General features: G+C 32.6%; 1 protein-coding gene across 1 annotated transcript; it reads right to left on the reverse strand.

Annotated features, from left to right (window-relative positions):
- Positions 1-390: 390 nt before the first annotated feature.
- On the reverse strand, positions 391-16,499 carry LOC131165463 (uncharacterized protein At3g61260-like). The gene is made up of 5 exons (XM_058123309.1): positions 16,023-16,499; positions 5,997-6,050; positions 5,498-5,585; positions 4,334-4,415; positions 391-809 (listed from the first exon to the last, which is right to left on the reverse strand). Exons 1-5 carry the CDS (start codon positions 16,261-16,263, stop codon positions 609-611), a joined length of 666 nt encoding a protein of 221 aa, XP_057979292.1. The 5' UTR covers positions 16,264-16,499; the 3' UTR covers positions 391-608.
- Positions 16,500-17,426: the final 927 nt, after the last annotated feature.

Consider the following 17,426-nt stretch of genomic DNA (forward strand, 5'->3'; position numbering starts at 1 on the left):
TTGAGTGCCTAACTGGACCAATAATTCCACATTAAAAAATTAAATAGAGAGCTTATATACATGATTGGGCCCAAAACCTGATTAAGTGTATGATGGATTACTTAGATCCCACCCACGTATATAAGCATCATGTCCTCTACTTGGAAAAACATTTATTTGAGTTTGCAATAAAAGCCTAGTTTTTGAAGAACCAATCTTAGCTAACCAGGTTCACTAACACAATTAAGTTTTCAGCGATGATGAGTCTTACAAAGACATGCAAACAAGTCTATCCAAGCTCTTGACGTGTCAAATAAAAATGCAAAAGTGCAAAACCCTTTGGCTTGTGATCATATTCAGTTTTAATGCCAAAATTTTGGGTGATCTAGGAATAATCAAAAGAAGGGGAAGTAGATTCAAATGCAAATTGTCCATTACTCGAAAGGATAATTGGACTTGTGTATCTCCACATATTAAAGATATATGCCAACTATACAACAAACACAATAATTACCAACCCTTGATTTCCAATCAACAGAACACTCAAAAAGGCTTTAGAAGAAGCAAGAAAAATATACATGTGGAAACGTAAAATTGTTCATACTACTTCCATACCAGAAGCAAAAATTTTAACCACGGAAGCAACCGAGGAGCTTTTTGGGAGTGTGCCCAGTTGCACGGAATTTCGCAGCCATCTCCTCTGCCTTAAGAAGATCTTCCCCACGTTTAGCTTCAACCATGGCCCTCCTTTCTTCTGCTTGCTTGTGAATTAAGGCTACCTTGTTTTTCATTTTTTCTGCATTATCTGCCTTCCTCTTCTCCAATTGTTCCTGCTTATAAGTCAAGTTGATAGAGCTAAATGAACGAGTCTAGAACTGTAAAATATTTCCAATGATGTATAATTGGAAGGATTTGTATCTGCACCTTTTAAAAAAAAAATTATGCTTCACTTGCATGCTATTAATGGATCATGTCGTTTCAACAGGAAAAAAAAAAAAAGAGGCGAATCATCGAGTACTCTAGTTGTCATTAGAATAATGAAAAATGCCTTTTCCTAGAATGTTGCATGTGACAAAATTGTGAAATGAACGAAAAAGTTACATCTGGTGATCTAGGCTATGAGGTATTTGAATTTCATTTGGTATGAGTTACAAATTGTGATATTATTATGCTTACTGAACATTAGTTATCTCTACTCTTTCAGCATAACATCACACTACTCTTGTTGTCAATAGAATAATGAAAATGTATTTTCCTACAATGTTGCATGTGACAAAATTGTCAAATGAACAAAAAAGTTATATCTAGTGATTTAGACCATGAGGTATTTGAATTTCATTTGGTATAAGTCACAAATTGTGATATTATTATGCTTACAGAATATTAGATATCTCTAATCTCTCAGCATAACATCACAGTACTCTTGTCGTCAATAGAATAATGAAAATGTCTTTTCCTAGAATGTTGCATATGACAAAATTGTGAAATGAACAAAGTTATATTTGGTGATCTAGACTATGAGGTATTTGAATTTCATTTGGTATGAGTCACAAACTGTAATATTATTAAGCTTACTGAACATTAGATATCTCTAATCTTTCAGCATAACATCACAGTACCCTAGCAGTCAATAGAATAATGAAAATGCCTTTTCCTAGAATGTTGCATGTGATAAAATTGTGAAATGAACAAAAAAGTTATATCTGGTGATCTAGGCTATAAGGTATTTGAATTTCGTTTGGTATGAGTCACAAATTGTAATATTATTATGCTTATTGAACACTCTAGCCTTTCAGCTTAACATCACAGTACTTGCTTCTTCCATTTCAATTGTCAAATACTGATACCATAATCTCACGATGAATTCATACACAAGCCAAATATATATTTTAAGAAAGTTTCCAAATTCATTAATTAGTAGCTAAACAATGACAAGTTTAAGAAGAAAAGAAACATCATCCTATGAACCCAATGTTCTATTAAAGGGGAATAAAAAACAGTCTCCTGACCATACCATCACTATGGTATTACTTCCACATCATTAATTTCATTCAAATTATCTGCACATCTCTCTATTTCCTTAGGAATGAATTATATAAACCCTGGCCTCTTTATCTTGATTTGTTCAATAGAAAATGGTTTTTTTTCAACTACTATATTGGATTTTTGAAAAATATTTATTATTCAAATCAAACCCCAAAGTAATGAAACTGTAACAGAGAAACAAACCAAAATGAAATGTGGTTCGTCTTTGAAGCCTACATCCACGGAGAGGTTGGAAAATTTTTAAGACGAATCAAACACAAATATGATGAATATCAGAATTACACAATGCTCAATCCTAATCCTAGCTAATTCCAACCCCTCGAGGCATAAGCAGTCAGGACGTACCCAACACCAATTTTAGTTGTTTTTCTGTAATGCGAAATGTATTTGTTGCAAGATTCAAATCACAAGCAATGGGACTTTCACGTGCTCAGTTTGCCAAAACATATTTCTAAGAAATGGAAACATCACTTTTAGACACAATTTTCTTTTTGTTACAATTCCATGTTGATAATAATATGTATGTTGACATGTCCCAAGGGGCGCCTCGACACGGAGGGATGGCAATCTCGATAATAAAAAATAGGAAGGTGAGAAATAGGTTTAATAACAACAAAGTCATCACTTACCTATTTTATCTTAGGTGAGGTTAAAATATCTGATTAATTACTGTCAATTAATTGGTCTCTAGTAGTTATGTTTTGTGCTACAAGAGTAAGATTCAAGAGTACAATTGTGGCAGAGGAAGGTACTAGCGTCCCGATACACCTGTTCTAAGAATGATATCTAATTCAAGACATGTCAATATATGTATTAATTTTTTCTAAGGTGAAGAAAAAGGAAAATATTATACCTTCAATTCTCTTTGCTTGTTTTCTCCCTCTTTTTTGGGTAGAGAATTGGTTTCTTGATGTGGAAAATCAGATTGGAAAGAGAAGTAAAAAAAAAAAAAAAATCTTCCATCACTCAATCTTTTTCTCACCTCTGCCCACTTTCCCTCACTTTCTTTTTCTTTCACTTTCTTGCATGGAAAAAAAAATGCTCTTATTCATGGAATATGAGATTAGAAAGGGTGGAAGAGGAAGAACCTAGACAATGAAGAAATTCTCATTTCCCACATAATCTTCCGCACACTTTCCTCTTCTTTTCTACCTTTTTCTCTCACTATTTTGGAGAGTGAAAGGAGGGTGTTGGGAATGGAACTAGAGTGGACAATGAGAGAGAATAGTGGGAAAGTGAGAGAGTATCAGCCTTGAGGGTAGTACTTGTGTTTGCCTTAGCCCAAGGAAGCTATTTATAAGCCTCTAAGGAGTGTTTTTGTGTTGTTACAATATCATTGCTAGAGGAATGAGGTAGAGACAAGCATCCCCCAAGGACAAAACCAAAAAATAAAAAGCAAAAAAACGAGAAAAAGTAAGTGCTTTTGTGTTATTACACTTCTTGGTTGAGGAGTAAGTGCTTTTGTGTTATTACACTTCTTGGTTGAGGAATTAGAGAGGGACAAGCGCCCCTATGGACAAAGCCAAAAAAAAAAGAACAAACAAACGAACAAAAAAAAAGGTGAAAAAGTGAGCACTTTGTGTTGTTACAGTCTCATTGGTTGGGAAATGGGAAAGGAATGAGTGTCCCCTAAGGGAAAAGCCTAAAAGAAAAAAGTGAAAAAGTGAGGGCTTCCAACCTTAGTGAAGCCTCCCTTGTGTTATTTTAATAGTGAGAGGAGAGGATGAGGGATGAGAGAAATGGCATTGGGAGAGAATGAGAGAGGAACACCCACCCAAGGTCACCTAAGACCCTAGGAAAGATCTTAAATAACACCTGATGAAAAGAAAGCATTTATAAATAAGGAAAACAAGTTTGGTGGAACCCCTTGTAACCCATTAAAGTTTTAAAATTTCGTTATATAATGATTGAACAAAATAGGGTGTCTACAAGCTACATAATTTAAATAGGGAAATCTTAGGTGGTGTCCTTTTTTTAACAGTGAGTGGTACTAAGGTTGTTAGAATTGTATGAGCCTGCTGTCAAGATGTGAACTGATAAGCAGGGAAACGGAATCATCATATCCAGGAAAATGTGCATAACTTGTTTCATGATATGACTTGCTATAAAGTATGGAAAGATACTTTATGCCATCATTTTCCATGGAAAATTATGCTAATTGCATAACAATTCAGAGAAAATTCCAAGGATGTGGAAGATAAAATGTGAAAAGATACTAAATGTGGTCATTTCCATGGCCAAATCATGTTTTAATATATAACAATTTAGAGAAAATGCCAGAGACAAAAAACAACCGAGGATTGGTCACCTCAATTTTTCTAAGTTGGGCTTCCACAGCTGCTTTCTTGCTGTTTTCCCAGGAAGCAACGGCAGATAGCTTTTTCTGGGCCCTGCTCAATAGTTTCAAAAATAGAAGTAAGATGGAAATTATCATGAGTCATCAGGGAAATGGGGTACATTCTAAACTACTTACATACAATTATGCAAGTAAATTAAATGTAATTATACATACAAAGAAAGTATGTAGTATGTGAAGCATTGCAGGAGACGAGGTCCATGATTGGAGGGGTTTTAAAAAAAAAAAAAAAAATTATTTTTTTATTTATTTTTATGTATTGTCCAAGAATCATGCTAGCCCTTTTTGACAATTCTATGCTATTTCAACTCCCATTGCCCTTTTCTGTTAAAAATTTGGAATCTATAAGACACCTTATACTTCAACACCATGTCCATATTCATATTTCCAAAATGCAAGACCTATGTAATTCTGGCATTTCAAACATTTTTTTATGCCACTGTACAAACTCTCTGAGTTTGTTTCATAATGACTGGGCATCAGTTTGTGGGGAAAAAACTACAACAATATAAATTCTAGATGTTCATATTTAAATAGCAAGAAATTATGTTAAATGCTAAAATGCTCCTCAACATATTATTGTGTAAATGACCAAAAAGCGGGTGAAGCTTCCTATTATAGAACTTCGCCGGGAATGTCCCAAGGAATTAATTTTGATTTTAGCAGGGGTCTTCTATTTGAAGATCAACGCACTAAAATTTCACGTTGTAAAACTTGGACTTCATTATTACTCTTTGATTGCCAGTAAGAATTACTCGAAATAACTGTATACTTGCTGAAACATAAGATAGAAGCAGAAAATTTAACAATTGAAGGAAAATAAAGCTTTTTCTATGTTTGGATCTTAGACTTGAATTTGTATTGATTTGGACAAAAAGCAGCACAAAATTTTATTAAGTTTAGTTCAAATCTAAACAAATTCAAGTCTAAGCTTCAAAAGTTGTGCTCCCCAACACAACCCCAATGTCTAAGAGTTAATTAAAAACTATAGAATAGATAAACATAATTTATTTACAGTAAATCAGTTTCTTTAGTTGGTTTCATTCTGTAGCAAGCACAACTTGGCAACATGCCAAACATTAACATGCTGGCAGAAAAGGAGTAGCTCACACTTACTTGTTCTCTGCCTGAGTTTTTTCACTTTCTTCCCATGCCTTGATAAAAGACAACTTCTTTTCCTTTTCAACCTCTGCCAGAGCAACATCTATAGACATACAAGGAAAATAAAGATTATTTAGTAGTGCATTTCAAAATTCTATGGAAAATTAAAATATTTTCATTTGGTATTAATAGGATTTTTACACAAAACTGGCTACTTATTTTTCGGTAAATAAAAGTCACTTATTTAACATGGAGGCGTTACCATTACCATGGAAGAAAATGGGAATGGAATTTTAAACGAATTTCTTAAACTCCTCTTTTTAACATTTGTCAAGGTAAAACTAACAAAAACACAACGGGCCACTTTCCCATGCCCTACATAAAATTCGATGTGTTTGTTGGATACACAATGGCTTGTTCAATTCCACTAGACATCCACAAGCACCCTTAATATTTTTAAACAACATTAATAGAAAGGGAAATAGGAGATCTGAGATGTTGTCCCAAGACTTGCCTCTGTCAATTGATCCTCTTGAAGGTTTTTTCTCCATTGCAGGATCTGGTTTCTCTGCCAAAGAGCAACAATTCAAATAGTTAGAGAAGTATGAAAGACAATCCTACAATTGCTTTTTTAAATAAAAAAAGTATGCCTATGGTGAACAAATTGTACCTTTCATTAATTTCGTTTGAATTTCACTCGTAAAGAATACCAGTTTGAACATGTTAAGATTGATTGTTGTCCTAACTTGTCACAAGCACATAAATTTGTAGTCAACAAATGATGTTTTAAAACTTCTTTCTAAAATTTCCCTTTTAATACAATTTCTTCTTTATCTAAAATATTATGCTACCTTGAGCACTAATATGCCCAAGCCTTGAACTAAAGGAGTGGTTCAATGGACATTAGTATGCTACTCTGCCTGTTTGTGGGCAAGCTCAAGGAAATTTGAAGATCATATGCAGTGCATTTGAGGCAGTAGTCAAAGCTTTGTCTGTCTGGATTCTGGACCAAGCCCATAGATAGGAGCCTGTCATGCATTTTGTTATAATCTGAAAGGCAGAGGAATGCACATGAACACTGACACCATTCGCACCACTGAACAATTAACAACAGTAATGACACTTGATCGATCAGCTCTACAGGAAACTAATTCTTGATATTGTTTAGCAATCCATAAGCACCAAATCAAATGCCTTATGTTAGAAAGGCTGCCATTATATGCCTGGAAATCATAAGTTTCTCCTTCAAATCAGGCAGAAGAACCATCTGAACAGGATGTCCGTACATAAAATTAAATTGAAGAGTAACCCTATTATATTCAGCTCCATCAATGTTCATTATGAGAAGCAACATTTTCCACTCCAATTGCGTGAAAAAGAGAATTTAATTCATTGATGCAACAGCAGCAGCAGCAAAAAAAAAAACAACAACAACAAAGTCACAAGTGCCACTAGTTGAAATCTGCTACATGAACCTTTTTTCGCAATTTTGCACGATCAAGTGCACTAAGTCAAATCCTTACTATCTCAGTCCAACTTATTCTAAACCTCCCCCCTTTGCTGCCACTAAGACTTAATAGCTAACTCCATGCAATATTTGGCCCATCAGTGGCCAAACCAACTTAGCTCCCTGTTTGGGAGCACTTAAAGAAAAAAAGTGCTTATAGCACTTGTCGCTTAAAATAAGAACTTTTGCAAAAAAAGTAGCTGAAATCAGAATGAATGATTTCTGTATTTCTTGAATAAATCTTTGTACAAGCTAATACACTACTTATAATACAATCACGTATGCTAAAAATGGAAACAATCTCCTAGAAGAATCTCTTTTAATAATATACAATTCTTTACATAAATATCCCCTAAATCACTCTAAGATACTCGAGATTTCTACAGTAGCATTGGACTTATATTACAACAAACAATTATTAGAAAAAGTGTTTTTTCATAACCACTTCTTTTAGAACTATTTAAGTGAATTTTACGAAGGAACCCAAGATAAGTTTTTAACCACTTATAAGTGACGTTGTTCATAGGTAGACTCAATTTTATAAATATAAGAAATTTAGTAGCTATTTTAAAATTTTAAAAAATACATTAAAAGATAATCATATATTATTTTATTATGTATTATAATATATGTTTAGTTTACTTTAATATTATATTATCAAAGAAGATTAATCATCTTGAAGTTGGACTTTATTCAATTGAGTCCTTGGAAAGGATATGCATCTTGGAGTTGGATTTTTAATTAACCGAGTCTTTGGAAAGGGCATGTACCTTGAAGTAAGACTCCTACTTAATTGAGTCTTTGGAAAAAGCATACATTAGAGTTAGATATCTATTTATTTAGGTATTGATTTTTTGTGTTTCTTAAATTCAATATATTAATTGGACCTTGTTTTTAGGACTTGTATGCCTATACCCTTATATCAATTCCCGTATATCACTATTACCATACTATCTTATCATCTAAGTATAGAGAGTTTGACAACTTATGAAAAGTGTTCTTTGTGGAGCTTATTTGTGTAGAATTGGATTGAGTCGTACGATTTAAATTAGGTTGTTGTATCCTGGAGGAGATAAGTCAAAGTGAAGTTCTGTTGCGCCAGTTCGTGGGCTAAGCCAAAAAAATCGCATAGAACTTGAATCTCCTTAAAGAGAGCGAGATATTCATGCTTTAGCCTTATTGAGAATCGTGTTTATATTCGTGTTTGTGTTTATTTTGTATTTAAGTTTTTATATAGTTGTACAATATTTCTTAACAATTTTAAGGAGATTCAAAGAAAAAAAAAATGAAAACTATAGTTGAAAAGCCCAATGAAAATATTGGAGATATCAACAAGCCCTTTTAGTTTAAAGGAGTTCACTTCAAGAAATGTACTCAACAAGCCCTTTCGATTTAAAGGATCCCACTTCAACAAATGGACAGGTAAGGTGTTCTTCTACCTCACTCTCCTCAAGGTCGTGTATGTTCTTACCGAGAAGCATCCCAAGAAAATCAATACCGACAACATGAATGAAGATGAGCTAGTCAACCGCCATGAAAATTGGAAAAATATGAAAAGGACGAGTATAAATGTCAGCTTTATATTTTAAATTTTCTCGCTGATCATTTTTAAGATTATTATGATACTACCCTCCGCAAATAAAATCTAGAAGGCTTTGCAGAATAAGTATGATACTAAGGAAGCAGGGGCAAAGAAATATGCAGTTAGTTGATTGTTTCGCCATCAAATGGTGGAAGGAAAATCAGTTGTAGAGAAAATTAATATAAGATTTTTTACATCCAAAGGCATCAATATTGGAGACAATCTTGGTGTAGTTGGAATCATTGACAAGTTACCTCCATCGTGGAGAGAATTCCAAAAAAGCATGTGCCACAAGCAGAAGGATATCTCTTTCGAGATCTTGATAACTCGAATCCTTGTAGAGGAGGACACAAGAGGGTAAGACATGCTTATGCAGGAAAGCAACGATAATGCTAATAATGGTAATACTATAAAAGTAAATTTAATTGCTTCCAAACATACTACTTTGTCTAATGATCATTTTCATAAAAACCCACAATTAAAGCCTAAGAAGAAAAATATGAAAAATAATGGTAGACCTCAAAAAAATAGGGGCAATCCTAATAAAAAAAATTGGAGTCAAGGATCCTCTTATAATTAAAACAAGCAAAGCAACAATGTTTGCTTCGTTTGTGGCAAAAGTGGGCATATTGCTCGAATTTGTAAATTTCAATAACGTGGACCTAATCCTCAAGCCAATATTGTTAGCCTTGGTAGCTACATAATCATAATTAATGTGTTTTGATGATATTAACTTATTTTTTATTCCTAGTGCATTCCATCTTTGCAGATCATGTTTAGTACAGGTACAAGTGACAAATACATGAAGGTGCTGGATCAGAGGCAAAGATCAGACCGAGTAGACATTCAAGTAGGAAACATCAGATGGACACTCACTTGGAAAGGACTCAAGCACAACCAAACGAAGCTTAATATTGAATTATTTGTAATGGGAAGTGTTTGAGGTAGCATTCATTGTAACTCTTGCGGTTTTGTTTCATGCATGATATTTGAGCAAGAGTTGAGCAAATGCATAAGCATACTATGACACATGAGTATATAGGATTTCACTAAAGGTCACAAACTCAACATTCATAGTTTTCAAAGTTAATTCAAAGAGTTTGACAAAAGAATCCTATACTCAAATATGTTTTCAAATAGGACAAGTATTAAGTGGTATTTGTGTTATAAACTTTTACATACTTGGTCCCGGTTTTGACAAAACAAATTTATGTCCTAAAAACCTCAAAGAAGTCGAGTATATTTTTATAAAGGACATACTAGTGTATAAGATATCTAAATGAGCTTTCAAATGTGTTTTCATAAAACAAGATATCTTATATTCAAAGGAAAACTCATAAGTATTAATCTTCATTAGACTTAATAACTTTCATATACTTTCGTCCAACATTGGTCTAAATCATTAAAAGGCTTTTTGGTATGAAAAAATAGGACAATCGTCGACTAACAGGGTGTTTTCATCGACTAATAAAACTAGTAGTCTAATTGAGTTCCTGCCCAGGCCAATCGTCGACGAATGGCATTGAATCGTCGATGAATTGGGTGGACTCGTCAACAAATTGGTTTGAGTCGTCGACAAAGTTTTCAAGTAGCTAAAACGAGTTTTCAGCCCAGGTGACTCGTCGATGAATGAGGGTGATTTGTTGACAGCTGGTGGTGACTTGTCGATGATTGGGTACAACTCATCAACGATTAACATCGAGAACAAAACACCAATGGCTAGAAAATGGCTAGTTCTCAAGGCAATCACATGGGATTCACTCCCAACGGTCAAATAACGGCTAGGATGGCTCCTTGGCTTTAAATACAAGTCCAAAGACTTGATTAAATAAGTTTTTGAGGGTTTACAAGTTTTTAGTGAAAAACATATCCAAAACATCAACCCTAAGCACTTTGCAACTTAGGTCATATTCACAAGTGCTCAATTCTCTCTTGCTCTCTAATCTTGTGTGATTCATACCTTGACAGAATAGTATGAGGTTTGTGTTGTAATTGATATTAGCTCATTTTGAGGAGCATTTCTTTGTATACCCATCTTGTTGTAAATGGTTCTTTGTGAACCAAATTGTGAAGGTTCTTGGTGAACCGACTTGCAAAGCTTCTTGGTGAACCTTGCGGCTCTTGGTGAGCGATAGGAATTTGTTGCCGAATGAAGGCTTTTGGTGAGCGTTTAGGGATTTCTTCTCTCGTTGTAAGGCTTCTCCACCGATGAAGGAGTTTTATAGTGGATTGTGGAATCCTTGAGTTGGTCTCAAGGCGTGGACGTAAGCTTGGTGTCAAACCACATTAAAATACCGGTGTTGAACTTTCTCTTCTCTATACTCTTTTTTTGATGTCTTGTGCATGATTTTATATTCTATATTGTGATATAATTGCTTGAATCTTACCAAGAGTTTTATTTTGTAGAGAAGGCCTAAAATATGCAAAAGAGTCCATTCACCCCCCCTCTAGACTCTACACCCGGACTGACAAGTGGTATCAGAGCATACCACACTTTCAAATATAATTGAATAATTACAAACATAAATATTATCCATAGTATTTAAGGGTGGTGGGTAGACTCAGGTGCTAATAAACATGTCTGCTATGATAAAACTTTGTTCAAGGTGTACGCTCCTTTCAAGGAACCTAAGACCATTACTTGGGGATTCTCATACCACCCAAGTGCTTGGTAGTGGTTAGGTTAAATTGAAGTTTACATCTAGAAGGGTATTAGTATTAAAAGATGTAAATTATACTCCTTCCATTAGAAAGAATTTGGTTTCAAGTTTTCTGCTTAACAAGGCTGGGTTTAAACAAACCATGGAATCTGATCAATATGTAATTACTAAGAATGGGATATTTGTGAGCAAAGGATATGTTTGTGATGGCATGTTTAAATTAAATATTGAGAATGACAATAAAACATCCTCAAGTTCTATTTACTTGTTTTCTTCCTTAAAATTTTGGCATGCTCATTTATGTCATATTAATAGTAGATAAGTAGGAATCATGAGTAATTTAGGATTAATTCCAAATGTTGGAAAGGATTTTGAAAAATGTGATTAATGTAGTAAATCTAAAATAACTAAAGGGTCTCACAAAAGTGTTGAGAGAAATACCGAATTGTTAGATTTAATTCATACAGATTTATGTGAATTTGAAGGAATTTTAACTCATGGAGGACATAGATATTTTGTTACTTTTATTGATAATTTTTCAAAATATACGCATGTTTATTTAGTGAAAAATAAAAGTGACGCTTTTGAAAAGTTTAAAATTTTCCTCCTCAAAGTTAAAAATCAATTTGTTAAAAATAATTAAGAGAATTTGAAGTGATTAATCAAAAGTAATATAGTAGGATTATTGGTAGCCTAAGATATGCAATTGATTTAACTAGACCTGACATTGCCTATGCAGTTGGAGTACTTAGTAGATTTTCTAGCAAGCCAGGTAGAGAACATTGGAATGCTCTTGAGCATATAATGAAGTATTTAGTTAGTACAAAAACTATGGCTTGTTTTTCACTAAGTATCGAACAGTACTTGAAGGTTTTTGTGATACGAATTGGCATACTTTGTTAGGCAATTCCCTCTCTACCACTAGTTATATCTTTACTTCAGGTGGTGGTGCTGTTGGTTGGAAATCAAAAAAAAAAAAAAAACAATAATTTTGAATTCAAATATAGAAGATGAGCTAATTGCTTTACCATTAGCAAGTTGGTCGAGAGATATGTTATGTGAAATTTCATTTTGGGAAAAGTCAATACCACCTGTCCTAATTAATTGTAAAAGCACTATTGCAATTGGTAAAGTAAATAACCGTTAGTATAACGGTAAATCTAGACCCCATAAAAAGGAAACAAAATATTGTGAGATCATATTTAAGTAGTGACATCATTAAGTTGAATTATATAAGATCTAATGAGAATCTTGTAAATCCATTAACTAAGGCCTTAACAAAAGAAAGGGTCTAGAATACATCGAGGGGGATGGGATTGAAGCCCACAAAATTATGAACTATGTATGAGGATACCCAACCCAGGGATCAAAGATCATGTAATTGGGTTCAATGGGGAGAACAAATCATAGGGTGTTTGTAAGAAATGCACTATTATCTTAAACTCATCCCTATGGTGTAAGTGCATTTATTTTGTAACAAGGAATGTTGAGTTTTTAAGACTCTTAATGATAATTTGTATCTCTTACGAGTGGGGTGTTAGAGTTACAAGAGCACCCTTGACAGATTTCACCTATGTGAGCATAAGAATGGGGCCGCTCTCCATGAGAATTGGGTCTATTCTCAAATATGCTCATGAAATTGGGATTAGCACAAGGTTGAAACGTGCAGGTTGTTAAAGCTCTTGTCAACATCTGGATCATTATGTGTAAGCAATGATACTTTATTTCGCGTAACCAATCTATTCAAGTCTGAGACAACTTTCGACTCTGGAATAAAGATTATTGTTCACTAAGTGAAGGTTCAATGCAGAGCATGCCTTAATTATACATAATTATCCCTCTTTGATTGTTAAACTCTCTACATAAATGTTGTATCTATAATATTAATAAGGGGGCCGGGGGGGGGGGGGGAATTTTTAGTTTATTTTAATATTATATTATCAAAGAAGATTAATCATCTTGAAGTTGGACTTTATTCAATTGAGTCCTTGGAAAGGATATGCATCTTGGAGTTAGATTTTTAATTAATTGAGTCTTTGGAAAGGGCATGTACCTTGAAGTAAGACTCTTACTTAATTGAGAAAAGCATACATTAGAATTAGTTATCTATTTATTTAGGTTTTGGTTTTTTGTGTTTCTTAAATTCAATATATTAATTGGACCTTGTTTTTAGAACTTGTATGCCTATATATACCCTAAGGCATTGGCTCTAAGATATCTCTACATAAAATTCCCTTCACATCACTATTATCATACTATCCTATCATCCAAGTATAGAGATTTTGACAACTTAAGAAAGGTGTTTTTTGTGGAGCTTTGGACTTTGTGCAGAATTGGATTGAGTTGTATGATTCAAATTGAGTTGTTGTATGGCCTGAGGCAGATAAGTCAAAGTGAATTTCTGCTACATCGGTTTATGGTCTAAGCCGAAAAAGTGGAGAGGACTTGAATCTCCTTAAAGAAAGTGAGATATTTGTGTCTCATCCTTATTGAGAATCATGTTTATATTCGTGTTTGTATTGATTTGTATTTAAGTTTTTACATATTTGTACTATATTTCCTAACTATTATTTATGAAACATAATGCAATTATGAATGAAAAAGAAGAATCATCTATTAATTTTTAAATTAATATTAAAAATTAAAAATACTAATTTAATTACTAATATTATTTTAACATAAATTAATAGGATGGTCATATGTTCAAGATAAAAATTAAGAACAAGATTATTGTTAATCAAAAAATAATATTATATTATTTTTACTCAATAAAATACTTAAATATTAATTAAAAATAATAGTTACAAAATTATTAATTAAATTTTCAATTAAAAATTAATCATAATTTTATTATGCATTATAACCTATTAATTGTTAACAAAATATAATTAAATTCTGGAATGAATAAAAAAAATCATCTATAAATTAAATTAACATTAAATAAAATAAAATTTTTAATTTAGATATTAATTTTATTTTTAACATAAATTAATGTGATAATCATATGTTATGAATATACATTAATAACAAGATTATTTTTAATTAATAAATAATATTATATTTTTTTGTAAATATAAAATACATAAATTTTAATTAGAAAATTAATATAATTATAATTTAAAATTTTAATTCTAACAACATTAATATTTTAAAAAAATTAAAAACACATATTAATTATTATAATTCAATTCTGGATTGAACAAGAACTACTTATTAATTTAAATTTACAATAAATAAATTAAATTAAAATTTTAATTAATAATATTATTTTTATCATAATTTAATATGATAGTAATATGTTATAAAAATATATTAATAACAAGATTATTATTAATTAAAAATAACATTATATTATTTTTTTAATATAAATTATTTAAATTTTAATTATAAATAATTAACATAATTACTAATAAATTGTTAATTAAAAATATTCATATTTGTAATTTAAAATATATTTAAAAATAATAAAATAGTACCCTATAATAAAAGTAGTATCTAAGCATGACTCATTTTAAGCACAACTAAACAACACTTATAACTTTCAAAATTTTTCCAATTCAACACTTATTATCAACACTTACGCAATTTATTACTTTTTCTTGAAAAACACTTTTTTGTAAGTGGTTTCAAATTAACAATCCCTTAAACCCTTCCTCTTATCTTATTTTTTCCTAGTGTGACACCACAAATCTATCCATTTCTCAACTTATGTTTTATAATTACACCAATCATTCATCTTATTATTCTCATTTTATCAATTTTAACATTTTAGATATGTTATTTGTTAGTTGCCACATACTCTAATCCATACCGCATAGCCAGCTAGTTCCTAGCTGTATAATTGATATGATCATCGTCATCAACAGTATCTGCCTCCATTAGCGGCATAGGGTTCCGATTATCCCTTTACAACTTTTTCTTTTCTTTTTAAAGAAAATATGGTTATAAAATACAGGACAGCATGCACAACCTAATTCTTAACAGGCCATTCACTTTCATAGTAGGTTTACCAAATTTTCTAAGAGTGTACAGCCTTTAACCTTTTCCCAAAGAAACATCATTTCATGAGACCAAAGTAGACTAAACAACAAACTTTTAAAATGACGAAAATGCCTTTAATCATAACAATTCTACAGGAAAAAAGGCAAGGCATCATGATACGCAGCACAGTATCAACCTTATAATATTCCCAATGATGCGCATAAAGACATAAGGAAATCAATATCAACAGGAACATATTTCCTTCAATTAAATTGAACAATCCTTCATTTCTCATTCGAAGGACATATTTTATATAGAGGAGGAAGCGATTCTAAATTAATTAGCTAGCCAGCAATTATTGGCACCATTGTAAAAATAATTGAAATTATGCGATTATTGATGATTATCAAAAAGATAAAAAAAAAAAATTATACTCAATACTCCACTTGGTACCCATGAAAATGCAGTAAAAGCAAAGAAAAGAATCCATCAAATTAAATGTCCTAAGTTGCTTCCTTTGGAAGCTGACAAAATAGAGATCCGGATAGTTGTCTGGAATTCAACAAACAAGGTTGACATCACTTTCTGGCAAACGAAACCAAAGAAAATAAGCTACTACTACTATTTTACTACCACTAAAAACTTCCGATTCATTTTCCTTCGTTTTCTCATAATCCAAACAAACGGACGCTAAACACAGCTGATCTCCAGCCATTTTCCATTAAAGTAAACTACGAACGACCAAAAAAAAAAACAGAAACCGTATGCATGCTCGTGTGTGCGGGTCACAGAGAGAGAGAGAGAGCATACTCTCGACGACAGTGAGAGCTTTGGACTCATCGGCCTTCTCTTCCGACGGGGGAATCGCAAGCTTCTCCTCTGCGACGCCCTTCGGAATTTCTGCCGGAGCATGAGCCGGAGCGGCATCAGGAGCCGGAGCTGGAGCAGGAACCGGAGCTGGAGCAGGAACCGGAGCTGGAGCCGGAACCGGAGCTGGAGCCGGCGCCGGCCTCTCTGATTCTAGCGTTTTCGTCTCTGTCTGATCCGCCATTCTTACTACTTACCCAAGATTAGAGTTGGGATCTCTGGACGATAAATAAGTACTCGGGACAACTAACTCTAGTAATTGGCGGAGTGGCCCCGAACCAGCTGAAGATAAAGGAATATTCGCTAACGTTGCTTTGGCGAGGGATGAGAACCAGCGGACTCGCGGTCTATTATCCGTTCATTTTTTAGATCAAAGGGATCTGCGGCTGAGATTGTTTGAGTTGGACAACGAGTTGATGCAAAGTATTGAGATCAATGCACATGCGGAATATGTTGTTACGCCTTCAGATACGACAAGGTGAAACAGATCAGAGAAGCGTTGGCGACGTGTGGGGCCGGGGGGATTTAAAACGGTGTCGGCAAGGTGGGTGGGTCCTGCTTGGGTGTGTCGTGTGTGGGGGAGAGTTCGAAAGTTGGTTCTGGCAAACAACTGCAGCCGTGGGTTCTGTGAAGTCCACTTTGTATTTCGCTTCTATATACATGCCACACGTTGTTATTATTTTCATTATTATTAAATTAAATAATTAATATTTTAAAAAATTACCTGTAAATTTATAATTTTTTTTTTTTAACTGCTAATAAAAATACTTAAAAATTTATATTTAATTTTTCAACTGTTAATAATAACGGAATTAACATTTTTAGAACAAATAGTAATAAAAGAGTTACTAATTTTTGTTAATTATTAGTTAAGTATTTAACAGTAAAATAACAAAATTAGTAATTGACAAGGACTTAGATCATTTTTATAGTAAGTCTTACTCGATGCAAAGAATCTCATTTCTCTATTATATTTTCTCTAAACTCTATTTTTGTATTTTCTTTTTCACATAATTCTATTTTAATCAAAATAAATAAATAAAATTTTGGTAGAAAGGTTCTAAGGAGCGACCTTCTAAAGAGTTTCTAAAGAATATCATATTTTTATTTAGTTTTTAGTATTATACTAATTTTCTTGATTTATTATTATTATTATTATTATTATTATTATTATTATTATTATTATATAGATGGAAAATAGATAAAATGATTACATATTTAGCAAGTAAAATGAAATAAAATTGTAAGAAATGAAATTGAATTTACAATTTGATTTTCTCATGATTAGTATTCTAAGTGTCATTGAAAACGTCTTAAAAATGATTATTTTTAAAAACAATATTTTCA

The sequence above is a fragment of the Malania oleifera genome, chromosome 10 (assembly GCF_029873635.1).
Source record: "Malania oleifera isolate guangnan ecotype guangnan chromosome 10, ASM2987363v1, whole genome shotgun sequence".
Classification (NCBI taxonomy): Eukaryota; Viridiplantae; Streptophyta; class Magnoliopsida; order Santalales; family Ximeniaceae; genus Malania; species Malania oleifera.